The 17,075-nt window shown below is 28.7% G+C and overlaps 1 protein-coding gene across 11 annotated transcripts in view; it reads left to right on the top strand.

Annotated features, from left to right (window-relative positions):
- LOC132904598 (protein cycle) overlaps positions 1-17,075 on the top strand; it is a 112,426-nt gene that overhangs the window by 70,953 nt on the left and 24,398 nt on the right. For all 11 annotated transcript variants that reach the window (XM_060955241.1, XM_060955248.1, XM_060955239.1 and 8 more), the window contains 2 exons: positions 1,346-1,583; positions 15,648-15,740. In XM_060955241.1, the coding sequence (XP_060811224.1) occupies positions 1,346-1,583; positions 15,648-15,740 (331 nt within the window). The remainder of the gene's footprint in view (positions 1-1,345; positions 1,584-15,647; positions 15,741-17,075) is intronic.

The raw sequence follows: 17,075 nt of genomic DNA, 5'->3' as shown, positions 1-17,075 counted from the left end.
GTAATAAGAATTATAGAAGAATATAGATTATACGCGTCTGTGGATGTAGAAGACGTCGTTCGAACATTTGGAAATGTTCCAAAGTGTTCCGCTAAAAGTATCCTTTTGTTTTTAAGACGCAAGGTGTACTCGAACGACGAAGACAGGAGAATGACGAATGTGTACATTACTATTATTATATTTTATATATTTTATACCTCATCAGTGTATTTTGCTCTTATAACTAGTTTATAAATCTGAATCCTATAAAAATTATAAAGTTATACAAATATATAAATTTCATTGAAAAAATTTCAGGCGAATTACACAGAAAACTTTGTGACGCCTGTTCAAAACTTACGATAAAATACACGTACAATAGGAAAATGAATAATACGAATGTGAAGATTGAACAATAAAATAGAATTCGAGGATTAGGATATATACACGATAAGATTTTTAATACGACGATAATTAGCTTTGATAATTTTCTAATGATCATATTACATAATTCACAAGGGTTTTAAGACTCGTAAACGAAGATTTGAAAATTGTTTTCTGAAATTGAGTATGTTGGCAATAGAAATAATATTTTAAAGATGGCACGAAAAATACTCTAATGTCTTTGAAATTTTGAAATCTATTAATTCGAATTATATTTAGCTTGCTGCATGTGTATATTTAAACTTATACTACTTTATCATGAGGATGAATATAACGTATAAGAAGTAAATATTCCATTAATTGTTAATTTTAAGAAAATGTTTACAAAGCTCCTGTAATAAGACTGTTGGGATTAATAAATTCCACAACATGGACACGAATGATTTATTTGGCCACTCAACATAATTAATTACAATTGGAAATCATTCTTGAAAGTTATGATTTATGACTCATAAGTACACTCTGAACTGTATTATTAATTATAAAAACATATAATTTTTCAATTTAAACTGGATTTACAAATAATTTTCCCCACAGATATTCTTTGGATTTGGAAACTGATCCGTTTGAGACGGATATTTCTTTTGAAACTAACTATATTTCATTCTGATTAAAAACAACGTACACATATCGGAAATAGTTTTTAAAATAGTTCCATTTATCATGGAATCGCATGATTCCATATAAATGAGTTTCAGTGATGTCAAAACATCTTTAACAATCTAGCAGTTTTTAAAAATTACTTACTTTGCGCTAGATTATCTCATTAGACTGGAAAGGATTAAGCGTCAGATTAAAAAAATGTAAAAGTTCATTTAGTAATAAGAGCTATATCGAAGCTAATTCATACTGCTATCTTTCTCAAAATCACTGAATAATAGAATATATATGCTAATATTTTCTGTTTCGTATTATTTTCTAGGCAAAATCACAGCGAAATCGAGAAAAGACGAAGGGACAAGATGAACACTTATATCACCGAGCTCTCAGCGATGGTACCAATGTGTCACGCGATGTCTCGTAAACTCGATAAACTGACTGTGCTGAGGATGGCTGTGCAGCACTTGAAAACCATATTAGGAGCTGTTACCTCATACACGGAAGGTCATTATAAGCCAGCGTTTCTCAGCGATCAAGAGCTTAAGACGCTTATACTTCAAGTGAGTTCAATCAAAAATTTACTATCCCTTCACCAACTGATGATAGGTTTTCATTCTAGAAAGTTTGTTCTTTAGATCTGATGTAGAATGTAGATGATGTTTGGTTCAATTTAATCCAAAGATACCTATCATCAAACTATAGGCGTTTGCACCTTCATAGAAAATTTAAATATACAAAAATAACTAGGACATATATAATATATAAAAAATATACAAAATGTTCAAAGTCAAACATTTGCTATAATATTTAAGGAGCGAAACAAACATTTCTTTAGATTCTATATTTTACAGCTCTACTGTAGTTCGTACAAATATGAATTTATATAAGAATTTGCTGCTTAACTGTTATTCTTTGGAAAGGATGATAGAAAAATGCAGAAATTCATGTGAACAGAACTAAAGAAACGGGACCTAAGCGGAGATTTCTTTCACGTGTTATATATTATAGTGAATATTTTACATATTTTTACGTATTATATACATTCTGTGTATCTTTGTATCTTCAAATGTTCCATAAATGCTTCAAAATCCGACATCTGTCTATTATATTTTGCGATTTTTGTAGCACTGATTAGGCTACCCAATGTTTTTCTCTTGTTGTGACTTTAAACCGATAACATCGTACAATTCTGCAAATTAATATTTCAAAGAAAGTGACAATAAATAACGCTATATAACAATGGATTACACGCACGTGTGTATTACATCCTTAGAAATATAAATCATAGCAACATCGCATCATTTATTTCATTGAATCTAAAACTTAATGAAATGAATCGAATGCAAGTAAAATGATTAAAAATTGGAAGCAATAGTAAGTATAGTAAATCATACTTTCTCTAAACGTGAGTTTGTAGTATTGATTTACTTCCAATAAGCTGTATTAATCATAGAAAAGTGATGGAATTCATTCTTCCCTAAATGGAATCCAAATGACGTAATAAAATCAATTGTTGTGCTGAATATTTTCTGTTTACATCTATTTTATCATAAAAGATATAACTTAGAAAAAAAGAAGCTGGCACCCCGCTGGGGGTGGCCACCCACATGCTATATTTATTTTATTTTATTTTTTTATTTACCAATGAGATATAACACTTTACCAAATGTCCTTCAGGACAAATTGTAAAGAAAAAATAAAATAAAAAAAAAACATCTATTTTAGACAGCGAATTACTCAGATTGTTAAGTTTTTTTTTTTAAGTATTTTTTTATTTTATTTTGGTTATTTTACAATTTGTCCTTATGGACATTTGGTAAAGTGTTATATCTTGTTGGTGAAGAAAAAAATAAAATAAAAAATAAATATAGCATGTGGGTGGCTACCCCCAGCGGGGTGCCAAGATTGTTAAGTATCGAGACTAATCTGCCTTTGCTCTCAATTTGTGTTCATATAAGTGAAGTTACCAGAAATCATTTGAAATCAAGCAATCTAATTTCAGGTATAGTTATTATAGAAAGAAAATTACTCAATTTAAAATTATTCTTTGAAATAGAAAATAGATATCTAAAGTTACGCATACCTAAATTTGAAGCACAATCAGTTTACATAGAGAAACTGGTCTTAGCAAGCGTGAAACTAGAAATAATGAAATAAATTATTGAAAGATCGTGGAAATTTACCCGTAAGAGTATATCAAAGGATTACGACCCTATATAAATAAGCAATGTGACGTTGTAATTTCACATCGATGACCTCGTGCGATTCAGCAGATGAATATTTCTAGTGATGCAATGCAGACAAGTATACGAACTCGCTATTACATGCTTGTGTGTTACATCATTAGAAATAGAAACATAAACCTGTCGAATGCGAATAACGTCACTAATGCGAAATCGCAACGATGTCTTTCATCGCTTGTTCACGCTAGAAATCCTGTAGTATTGACGATTATAATCGATAATTATCGATATACATATTAATGATAACTTATTAATAGACTATAGTATTTATGCATTTTCAGGAAATTTAAGGTTCCAAAAATCTACAAAACGCATATAATATACAAAAATATATAAAACGTTCAAAATAAAGTACTATAATCTTTAGCTGATACTTAGTAGATAGAACTGTTCGAGTCTCATTTCTTCAGTTCTGTTCATGAGAATATAAGATTGTGTAAACATCCGCAGTCTACTTTAATAATACTTTTTGATATGTTGATTATATATTTAAAATATCGCCAAGATGCATAGCATGACCGACAAAATAATTGAAGCAGAATGTAACTCAAAAGTTTGGAAGATGCTAAAACTTCAAGAAATAATAACTCTCTTAACCCTAAGATGCTATAATCTTGAATTCTGTAGACACTTTTTGCTTCTCCCTTAAACGACTTGGGATTTAGTAAATAATTATTATGTTCATGATATTATTCTTTTACGGTATCGAAACTTTGATCAACTGTGCTTAAAAATTATTATAATATTATTATAATTTTTACATTCTATCCTACATTTTTCTGAAAAATAAGAATATTATAATATTATTATAATTATTATAATTATTATAATATTATTATAATATTAGAATATTCTTACTTCTCAGAAAAATGTAGAATAGAATGTAGGATCAACTGTGCTTAAAAATTATTATAATATTATAATAATATTACATATATATATAAAAATAAGAATATTATAATATGATTCTAATTATTATAATATTATTATAATATTATTATAATATTAGAATATTCTTACTTCTCAGAAAAATGTAGGATAGAATGTAGGATCAACTGTGCTTAAAAATTATTATAATATTATAATAATATCATTATATATATATATAAAAATAAGAATATTATAATATGATTCTAATTATTATAATATTATTATAATTATTATAATTATTATAATTATTATAATATTCTTATTTCTCAGAAAAATGTAGGATAGAATGTAGGATCAACTGTGCTTAAAAATTATTATAATATTATAATAATATTATTATATATATATATAAAAATAAGAATATTATAATATGATTCTAATTATTATAATATTATTATAATATTATTATAATTATTATAATTATTATAATATTCTTATTTCTCAGAAAAATGTAGGATAAAGTTAGTTTTCTGAAAAAAGCAAAGTGTGTTCTAGACTTCTGAACGGGAGTGTACACTTTACGCGGTCAATTAAATTCAATTTACCGATATCTCGACAATATTATCAATATAACGAGCTATTCATAAAATTTCGATACTATCAACATTTATTAATAAGAAATCAGTATTAATAATAGCCAGAGATTAAATACTACAAGATGAGAAAATACAATTGATGGCCGTGAAACTTCGGCAAATAAAATATTAGAAAATTTCTTCCTTAATCGTTAACGATTTCAAAATATCGTCATTAAAAAGGAAAAAGCAACTAAATAAAAAGGTACTAATAATGGTGACATAATACGCACCGAGTCGCGGTTGATAGCGTTATTACGACGATTGCAAAAGGCGCGCGAAACGACTATCGTTCAGCTAAAAGTCTGAAAGCGACCGATTCCGACGATGAGATTATACGCCATTACTGATTCCGTATTCGGAAAACCAGATAGCAGATACGATTGTGCATACCATTCAGGTAAGACTTCCTGGTATTTCAGAATCACTTGCGTAATTCGAATAGCTCGATTTGTACGCCGCACCGCGCCGGCGTACAAGATACGCTGACAATTTCCTTTAACTTTTTCATCCAGTAGAATGATTTTTCGCTATAAATCGTCTGTTTTCTCTATAAAAAAAAAAAAAAAGTGACGCGGTCGATTTACTTGGCGGCAAAATTGCAATTTTCTATCAAAGGGTGATTCGGTCGCGATCCTTTATTCGAACAGTTACACTTTCCTCCTCGTTGGTGAGTTCGGTTTCCCATGCGAGTTCGCATGTGTGATCGCGTTAAAGCCAAAGTCATTAATCCGCTAATTGGAAGTAATGCGGGGGAAAAGTTTTTGCGTCACTTGTAAAAGGCCGTCCGTGCGTTTTGCAATCGGTTCGTATGAGACTGACTCTGTGTGTCTAATAACCGTGTGGCTAACCTTTCTCCAGCGTGCTACACATTTTTCACAGAGATCGGTCTCGTGACGGGTGAAAGAGAAGGGTTCGAATCATGTAGATGTGCAATTACGCCGTTGATAATACGTTTGCTCTTGCCGCTTACATCGATCGCGCTTCTGATGATCGATTATCGACGGATTTCGTATCATCAAACAGGTTGTTATTTGTTAATAATTCCCGTGGAACTAACGATCTTTGTGGCAAATATTCTGCAATTCAACTAGGAAATCATATTGTTATTAAATTACGGATTCATACGCAACTTTGTATTTTTCTGAACAGAAATAAACGCAGAAATTTGTTTTATTCGGTAATTATCATAACGACTATAATATTTTATATGTTTTGCATATTTTTACGATATACATTCTATGCTTCCTTGCATATTTTTATATATCTTATTATACGTTATTATGCAAAATACAAAAATTTTAGGACACCTATAGTAGTGATCTAATAATGATAACTGAACATATTTTTAAGAAATGTTCTTCCGCGTAATGTTATATAAAAGTGAACCGTTAGATGTTCACTTTATGGTGCCACTTGTTTTGTAATTTTTCCTGATTCGCGAATTTTATAGGAACACGTTTAATTAATGAAATTGTAGATCGAAGATTCTAATATTTAATAGTTATATTTATATCTAATATTTAATATTTAATAATTATAATAATTTATAATTATAAAATAATTTTGAATGATATTTTAAAATACTAAAAATAAATAGCATAGAATAAGTTGATGGAAAAATTATTTGACAAAGTTTTCGACAAAACCAAAGCAGATGTCTTCAACGTATCGATTATTTCGAATTAAGCATTTTTTTAAACAACACTTTTTAAAAAGCAACAGCTGATTAAAAATAACGTCAGATACCTTTATATTCGTTTATAAAAATAAAACGTTTGGTAGATGGCTTGAGACTTTCGTATAGTATGAGCTTGTCCGAAAAGTTTCTTTCGTTTCATAAGATGATAATAGATGAACGGCGATTTCTGTTTTATATTATTTTATAGAATTAGGTATGATTCATTTCGTTCTATTTCTATTATTATGTTCGTGCATAATTCAATCAACTAATATAAAAGAAAAAACATTGTGCGTTTATTATTTCCTTATAAAACGAAAGAAACTTTTAATACTGTACGGATCATTACAATAGAAAAAAGGAATATTATCTTACTTTAAAAAGTAATTACTTGAAAATCGTACGCGTAATTAGTTAAATAACTAGTCTTTGGGATTTTTGAGTTGTTATTTGGTTTTTACGCGACATAAGAATAGATATCTAGCAAAACATAAACTTTCATAACGTGTTACATTACCTGTCAGTTAACTGTTAATTAAAGCACATTTTTATCGCGCGTGCGATAGGCAAATTTGGAATACAAAATATCGTATTATATAAAATATATAACGAAATGCTTTCTCTATAAAAGAGCAAAATAGAAGATAAGGAAATATCCGCAGCAGTGGAGAATCCAAATTATTTAGTGATTTTCAATGTGATAGGTATTAATTTAGATGAGAGGCAATATCATACTTGTACAAGTATACATACATACGGCTTTACCCGACTCATAGATCAAAATCTAAAAAACAAATAGTCTTTCTTACTATTAATTTAAATGTCATGTTTGAACTTTTCAATTCTATTTCCATTGTTTTATGCTTGTGGTGGTTATAAAACCACTTAATAAATTTGTCTCATAGATCAAAAAGTATATGATTTTTGTCCTCCTATTTACGTATATTATACATACTTGTAATCTAGTTTATTAAAAGAAATTTCTATATATTTATATATAAGGAAATTTTTAACGATGTCGGGTTTTAAATATACAACTAAATATATCTGTATATTGATAACAAACTTTGCAAGAAGACCTAATCGAAGATAATACTTCAATTTCTGAGAAAAAAAAAGATATTAATCGTAGGTTTAAATACTAAATTCTGAAGCCTTTTATATGCAACAAAGATTCGACTTTGTCATTGAGTTTCTGTTTTTTATTTAGTTTTTTAACATATTAGTGTTTAGAATACCGAGTGAGATAAACGGAAATTTTCATTTCGATAAAATCATTTAATACTATATATATAGCAATTATCTCACTATTAATAGTATTTTACGTGTTAATTGCAAATTAATTGAACTGATAAACGAAAGGTAACTCTTCCTCTTATCTTCGTGAAGTATAGTTATCTTACTATTTTTATTACTTATCCACTTCCTTTATCACGGGTGACTCGCATTGCTTAGCTGGTAACTCAGCTCAAAATTACAATCGAATTTGAATAAATCATGGACGAATACCTTATAAAATTGCAAAAAGTTTATTATATTATTCTTAATAATAGAACTTAACGAATTAATTTTTGTACTTTTGTTACGTGAAAAATCTACAACAAAAATTAGGACGATAATTATATTAATAATATTTATATTAATTATATATAATTATATTAATAATATTTTGTTATATATATTGTTATTGTTATATATAAATATATATTACAATATATAAATATATTGTTATAGTTGTATGACCTAAAATTAAGTAGTAGTAATGTAATGTAGTAGTATGACTTAAAATTAAGTCGAGTATGATTGAAAAACAACCGACAAGGTTCACATTAAATTAGATTTTAATACATGCTACATTTTTATTTCAAACAATAAATCTTGTAAGATATCAATAATTCATTTTCTAGAATGATCAATACTTTCGGTAGTATAGTTCACGATTCACTATATCTAAAATAAAACTATCTAAAACAAAATATCTAAAATTCTATAAACTAATATTGCTGAAAATCTGCGTCAAAAGCAAAATTATATAATATTTTGTAATTGCGCTCGTCACCTAGGATATCAGCAATTATTTTATAATTACCCTCAATATCTAGGAAGCTAGCAATTATATCGTAATCGTTCGCGATATCTAAAAACTGTCAATATCGGGGAAATTGTGACAGACTCGAAATATCATTTTATGATTATTCTCAATACCGATGCATTTACCGACGACCCCCTAATTAGTCTCTATACCTATCGATTACCCCCTAATTATTCTTAACGCCTAGAAAATTTTTTAAACGCTTCTTTGAAATTCCATGAATCTTTAACTGAACACCATACTAAACTCAAAGTTACGAATTATCTCGAAATTATTAAACTGGACATGTTTGTGCATTTATAGAAAATTTTAATGCATCTATAGGAGAATTATAAAAATAAGTGATTTCGTTACAATATTAGTGGATGAAACAAATTTTTATATAAGTTCCATTTCCTGATCCGAATTTATAAAAATCTGAGTTTGTTTAAATCCGCAATTTACTATTAATTATTCTTAAGACTTAAGTTTTCGATTATTTCTTCCTTATCCTCAATCCTCCCGCATTCTTTAAAACATTTTCGAACAAATCATATTTTCCTATCATTAGAAAATTTCTTGAGTTTCGAAGGGAATAAGAAAGAATCGTTACTAATTATATAACTTCAATAATTAATAAATAATACTATTGATAAGTATTAATTTCTCGTTTAAATGTTATGAAAAAAATATTCTTCAAACATGAAGTGTCCTTTTCTTGGTTAAAGCGAGAGGAAGATTGAACCATAGAACATTCAAGGGTCGCAACAGGTTCACATCCTTATTCTAAAAAATCCTTTAGTATCTCTGAAGTTTAGTATGTACAATTTATCGAGACTTTTCTGTAGATCCAGTAGATTGCTATGCCAAAATAGACCACCGATTTCGTTAAAAACATTTTCGACACCAGGGAAACTTATGGATATCTCCCTTGACCCTCAAACGACAAAGACTAAGTCAATTTTGCTTCATTACTTCCTACGTTACATTTACACATTATTATTTTATCAGACTATATTAAATTTAATTGTCACTAAGGGTAACAAGCTTCTTAGTCCTGTTCTTCGCTTTATCGCTACAAAGTAAAATAATCAACTCTCATTAGGATAATAATCCAGCTTCCACTGAACGAGTGTTAAACTCTTATCCAATTTCCAAGCTAAATCAACTAACAAAATAAAACGGTATCGTCGTTTGGGGTACAGAGACGCGTTGTACAGAAACTGCACAACGCGTACGTCGATCGAATACATCGCTTGTGAGTCTCGAAACTTTAAGAATGAGTCTCGTAAAACGGAACGGGCATAGTTGCTTTTCACTCTAGATTCCGTCACGCGACTGAGCACAGAGTTCGTGTCGGTGGCTGGTGAGCATTTTTCATTGTCGCGTACTAGTACGTGGATAGGTTTATCTTTTATCGGGACTTTCCTTTGCTCTATCCCGACCAGCTCGACTAAATATTCGAACGAGTGACCACACCCGGCATACCAGCTCGGATCGACACCGGCTCCATTATTATCCGCAGGAACTTTCATTGTGAATTGCTCCACGTTTATTACCGCCGTCGATACCACTAGTATCCGGTTCACGGATAAATTAACATTTCTACTGTGCGACGGACGTTAACTATAAACCCTGCATCCTTGACGGTTAAGATCTAGACGTTAAGTTTCAAGACAATAAAATCGTTCAAAACCTTTTTATTATCGTATATTGCGTGATGATTGGACCACAGATATTTGTGCAATTTCATTTTTTTATTAATATAACACCCCCCCCAAAAAAGAATAAAACCTAAATAGAGAATTATTCCATCCTTTAAATAAAAAGAAGTATTCTTTATAATATTTAGACGTAACCGTAAGCTCTGCATCCTTGACGGCTAGGGTCCAGGTACCTGCTGTTGAACGACAAATGATTTTAAAGACAATAAAATCGTTGGAAGATTTCTTCTTAGTGTATAATGCGTGTTTGCATTCGAGCATGACAATTTGCACACGCCTGTATAATTTTAGAATTTTTTGAACGTAACCGAAAAAGAATAGAAGGTAGAGAGAGAGTTGTTTCATCCTTTACATATTGCAATAAGTACTTTTTCTTACATCTCATCAACTGTATGGTTATTAGTACAGTAGATATTAATTTTATTAGGATACAGCTATTGCTATATTATATTTTGGTTTCTTTAATGAATTCAAGCAAATTATAAATGTTATCGTTGGAAGAATGAAAAGTTAGAATTGTAACTGGATTACTATACATATAACATCTAGACTACAATGTATGAGTTGCGGTTTTGTAGGTACAGCACTCGAAAAATTTATAAAAATTGTCGCAAATACGGCAAATTCAGCCATCCCTAAAACCTTTATTTTGTTTAGATATATTAATATGAAAATATAATTTCTATATGTACACTCTGTATTAAATTTAATTGTCACTAAAGGTAACAAGCTTCTTAGTCCTGTTCTTCGCTTTATCGCTACAAAGTAAAATAATCAACTCTCGTTAGAATAATAATCCAGCTTTCACTGAACGAGTGTTAAACTCTTATCCAATTTCCAAGCTAAATCAACTAACAAAATAAAACGGTATCGTCGTTCGTAAATATTAGGGTACTTACAGAAACTTAAATAAACTAAAAACATCATTAGGAGATTATGAAAACTTTTAAGGATTATTATCTCATTCGAAATAATAGCATAAGACAATATTATAATCATAATTTCATAATTTGCAATAATAATAAAATTTATCTTTCTCTTTTCATTACCTCTGCCCCATCTTCGTGACATTACTTTGACCAATTTTGATATAATTTACCTATTTAATAGGATTCAAGTTAAACAATCGTAGGAATCCACATTGTATAATTATTATGATTTATTATGTTACGATAACTCTTTCAAATAGCTTTAATTTTTGCTATATACCTACATAATATATTAGATCGCAATCTTACATGAACACAAGGTTCTAACTAATTAATAATTATTTCCATGGTAACGTAGATTAATTTTCATATTTTATATGGAACTAGCAGGTATTCTAATAATAATAATGAACGGGAATGTGTATTCTCTGCGGATAAATTTGTAGGAGATAATCAATAGACAGAATTTTCAGTTAATCGCAGAAAAATAACATGTCTGATATTTAATCAGAATCGTGATCAAATATGGATTTATTGGACATCAAAGTATTAAACGGGAATTAAGTTTCTTTCATCCAGGCATTTTTGTTTATTAACGTTTTATATCAAAGAGCATCATAACATGCAATTATAGAGATACGCATCTTCAGCCCATAAACGTTACAACATCTTTCCGAGGAGTAACAGGGAATGCAACTTATCTCACGGGACATCTGTCGATTAAATTGATTGATACTGCATTATAACCATATCTGCGATGCCATTTAAGTTCTGCAGAGGTTTTCTCGGCTTATAGTTTGGTGTTTAAACGAAACAAGTTTAGTTTCATTTTATTCAAAAATATTAATTGTGTAACAAAGAAATTGCTGCAGAAAATTAATATATATAGAATTATTATATTATATAAATATATTATATTTATATAGATATATTAATATATATATAATATATATAAAAATATATATATATAATATATATATAAAAATATATATAAAAAATATATATATAAAAATATATATAAAAAAATATATAAAAATATAATATATATTATATAAATTATTATATAGAAAAGAAATCATTCTGCAGTTTTTAGATGTTATGACTAAACAAATCCTGCCGCAACGAATGATTCTTTTCGTCAACTCTGATATCTTACTTTATATGTTATTTTTATTTTGCCAGTGTTTTGTATTGTATTATTTCTTTCTTAAATATTATACTAAAACTCAGTTACTGTTATTGTTTTCGAGATTTAAAGTTTTAAGAAAGTTGGTAGGGAAATTTGTACAGAAATTTTTATATTATTTATTTATATGATTAATACTTAAAGACAGAAGTCATGCAAACAGCAAACGATATGTCAATGATAATTACAATAATCACTTTGTCAATAACCTTTTTAATTAAATTATGGAAACACATCTAATCTCAATAGCAAATTTTATCTTTAACCTACTAAATTGTATACTTCATATTTATACTATAACAGGTGAGTTATGTAATGCGTTAACATATGTCTTGAAACGGTGCCAAATATCAACCCTCGATTTTTAATAAAATGGAATAAAAGCTAATTATTTTGGGTAATCAATTTTGATCATATAGACTGCTAAATGAGTAAACTCTGCCTTCAAATTTCTTTAAGCAAAGTGATATTTTTTGTTTTATTATTTATACGGCTATTGTCACATTTAGTAACATTTATTTAAAATATTTTGTTATTCTCTCTAATTAAGGAACTACGATGGCGAATACTCTCTGTAAAAATAAATATGTTCCGCATTCAGAATTATTTTATTAAATGTTCAGACTAATGTGACACGTTGAATATGTGCAAATAGTATGAATAGAAACATTACGTCATTTAATAATACCAGTTGAGAAAAAATGAACAGTATGTGTGGTTAGTACAAAATTGTTTATTAGCAGATTACAGCAAGACTTTCATCTCTCATGACACTGTAGAATGAATTTGTTACACAACCTAATATAATCACGTTAAAATGTAATTTTAATCTCAACTTAGGTATTCCTGTGTTCAATCGCATCAAACGCAAATAACGTTTAATTTCAACATTCTTCGCTCCACTATCCAAACTAATATCTTGAACAATTACCTCCTACAACCATTAACGAGAAAAAATAAAACGCGGGAGACTAGGTTTAGCAAGAAATCGTTAGCAACAATCGGTTGAAATTGATCAGACATCCGGTACGACGTGTACAACTTTTGCTTGTTACCCTGAAAGCTCGACGCGCGTGGATCCTTATCGAATGATCGCGATAGTGCGAGAGCAACAGCGCGTCAATGTTCGTATGCGTATCGTCAATCTCCTTGGCAGGTAAGCCAGCCAGACTAAGTGCGTCGTCGTTGCGTAATCGACATTTGCGAAGCCTGTGACGATATATCTTCGCTTCTATACAACATTCATTAACGTCCGTACGCCCCTATGTACTTAAACCAGTCCATTCGCCGTTACGAGATTTACACAATTTACATGCGATCGAATTTCACGTTTGCGATCAGGATGAGTCGCCTCGGGTATCCTGGCGATCCATTTGGAAATACTCGTCGCTGGAACCTATTCGATATTTTCAGATTGACTTTTACCATCGAGTGGAGAATAGATACGGTTAATTGGCACAGAATGAAAGATGCTATCGTGTATTTGTTTATTTAACCAGTTGTATTAGGCGTCAAATAATGTATGTGGGATAGTAGAAAGATGAAACATTTGCAAACTATGTAAAATAGTTTTACTTTCGAATCTTCTTCCCGTAAACTTTAACAAATTTCATTGATTGATTACTAACATTACTAACATTTTTCAAGAAAAATCTTGAAACTTCCTAACTCAGGAATGTATCATTTTAAACCTTTTTCAAAGTTAGCTACTAAGGAAAGATATCACTGGATATATTCGTTTATTTAATCCTCTCCCATCAGATGATATCTATTTGTTCATAGAAGGGTAAAGGATATTCCCAAGGAAAATTCGATAATCGTGTAATTTGATTAATTTTATTTTTGAGCTTTTCCATAGAAAATGTTGTCGATTCCTGAATTTATTTTACGAACGAGTAATCACAAGTACAGTGTCAAATTAGCAAGCTCACCATACGGTTTTTAATTCAGAGATGTTTCCTTTCAGTGTGGATTATATACTTGTTCTTTTCAATGTGTATATATTCGCGTAATTTACATCTTAATTTCTTTGGTACAAATTTTATGTTTTAGTCGTTGATAGTGCAGGTATTGGCTATTAATTCTATAATTTATTAGACAAGTTTCTGTTAGAAAACGGTTCAGGCGACACAAGTTAGATAGTATTTACATACATGCAATTTCTTTTTCATTATGTGTCAAGGTATTGATCAAAAAGGTATAAATAAACAGTAAATAGGTTTATTTAACCTAGATATTCCTTCTCAGAAGTGATTTTAAGGAATTGGAATTTATTAAAAGATTGATAGATTTTTAATAAAACAAATATCCAAGTACAAGTTAATAAACTCTAAATTATATATTAAATGAAATATTATTATGTAGATGTAAAAGTAACATGATTTATATATCTATTTATTTATTTATTTTATTTTATCTATTTTTCTTTTTTCTATTCCCATACTGGACGATTAAATTGTTTTACATACTTCAAGGTTTTCTTATCTTATAATTTCCAATTTTACTATTAACTACTCGGTGCATTTTCAACACTCTTAATTCAAGTTATGTTATATAGTCGACAAACTGCATAAAAAGAAAAAATTGCTTTATATTTATTATAATAGAACAAAAAAAAGTACATATGTGTTATTAATATTTAAAGAGTGAAATAAATCTCTATTTATATTCAATGATATTCATAAAAATATGAATTTATAGAAATATTTATGGTTCACGCATAATATATAAAATTCATAAGAAAATATTTTTTTACAAAATACTGATTATTATTATCAGGTGTATAGATTCTCCTATAGCTTTATTAATATGCAAAAAAATAATATACACTTTTTAAGTAAAATAGAAATATAAGGGAAAAATGTTAAAAAATAAAAAAGAAAATTTCTATCGTTTAAAAAAGAAACAGCTTACAAAATAAAAATTGTAAATAATTCTCTGAACTTGTAACAATTAAAATCGATATGAATAAAAGAAAAATATTTGTATTCTCAAGGTGTATCGTCTAAACAATCTCTCCAATTTTACATTACTTTATTTTTATCTTACAAAAGAGAATTTGCTACATAATTTACAAAACACTTCTCCATTTGTAGAGTTCATTAAAGTTAGAACATTTATCAAATTACTAATTCGTTGATTGCTTTTTTTCAAACCCAGAAAATTGAAATAACTTCAGACAATTATCAATAACAATATCCATCGATTTCCCATGATATTCATTGCATAATCGCAATTAATATTTGATCTAGGTGACGTAATCAAAGGCGCCTTCTCTTGTTTCAGGCTGCGGAGGGTTTTGTCTTCGTGGTGGGCTGTGATCGTGGAAGAATTCTTTATGTATCCGAGTCTGTTTTGCAGACACTCAATTATTCTCAGGTATCCAGTCTCTGTTTCTTTCGATACACTGGTAATAAAACACGAGTAATAAAATAAATTTCTTCAAGCGTTATATTTAAAATAGAAATAGTATACCTAGTAATAAAATAAATCTATTCTCTGGAATCTGTAAATTGTGCAATATAATACTGTCCGTAACGAGAGTTTTCATATACATATATATATATGATGTCTAGCATATATGTTTTCTCATTATTCGCGACAATTAGAAAGAATTTACAATTGTAATTTTATCCACATTATTTTTAGTATAAAAATTAAATTCCTGAGCGGCTCCAAATCCCTACCTGCCCACCAGGAATTTTTCCAAACTACCTATATTCTATAACAAGGCTATCTTTATTAAAATACGATTCCAACAAATTTCACAGTAAAGTTAACATATTTGAAAAGTTAATTAAAATTAAGAGCACAAATAGGATTGACGATACTAAGAATGTTGGAACATTACTTTAAAAGCAAAATAGGAATTGCTTTAAAAGTAAACCAAGCAACTCAGAAAATATTAATTTAGTCTACAGATTGAAATAACAAGATTGCGGAAATCTCTTTCTTCTCATTTATTTGAATACTTTCACATACACGTAGTGCTATAAAATGGTTATTGTTACTTCATATTTATATTATAAATATATATAATAAGTTATACTATATTGCCCAGCTACAGTGTATGAAAAGTACCATGAACATGTGGCTAACATTGAAAGTAAATAGAATAAATCTAGAAGCTTGCTAAATTTAAAAACTCACTAAACTTTTTAAAAATGTGTCAGAATAAATGATTTTTCCTTATTACATTATTTTATTATATAAATGCTTGTAGAATTTGATAGAAATATATTATGTAGAAAATTTGTTGCATTTATATGTACAAGATGTAATACATTTTTTATATAGATAGTCCTTTTATAGGATGTACAAACAGTTTTGTGAATGATTACATGTCCACAGTTTCCTAAACAAAATCAATTGCAATTCTTTTTTTCCCTTTACCTGGGCCTTGGGGATGAAGTAATTAGTAAAATGAACATTTTGATACCTTGAAAATTATAAATATATATAGTAAGTTATACTATATTGCCCAGCTACAGTGTATGAAAGGTACCATGAACATGTGGCTAACATTGGAAGTAAATAGAAAAAATCTAGAAGATTGCTAAATTTACAATCTCACTAAACTTTTTAAAAATGTGTCAAAATAAATGGTTTTTCCTTATTACATTATTTTATTATATAAATGCTTGTAGAATTTGATAGAAAAGTATTATGTAGAAAATTTGTTGCATATACATGTACAAGATGTAATACATTTTT

Source organism: Bombus pascuorum, chromosome 2 (genome assembly GCF_905332965.1).
Source record: "Bombus pascuorum chromosome 2, iyBomPasc1.1, whole genome shotgun sequence".
In the NCBI taxonomy this organism is placed as follows: domain Eukaryota; kingdom Metazoa; phylum Arthropoda; class Insecta; order Hymenoptera; family Apidae; genus Bombus; species Bombus pascuorum.
Note: the sequence above shows the minus strand (reverse complement) of the source record. Positions and strands in the feature narration are given on the sequence as shown.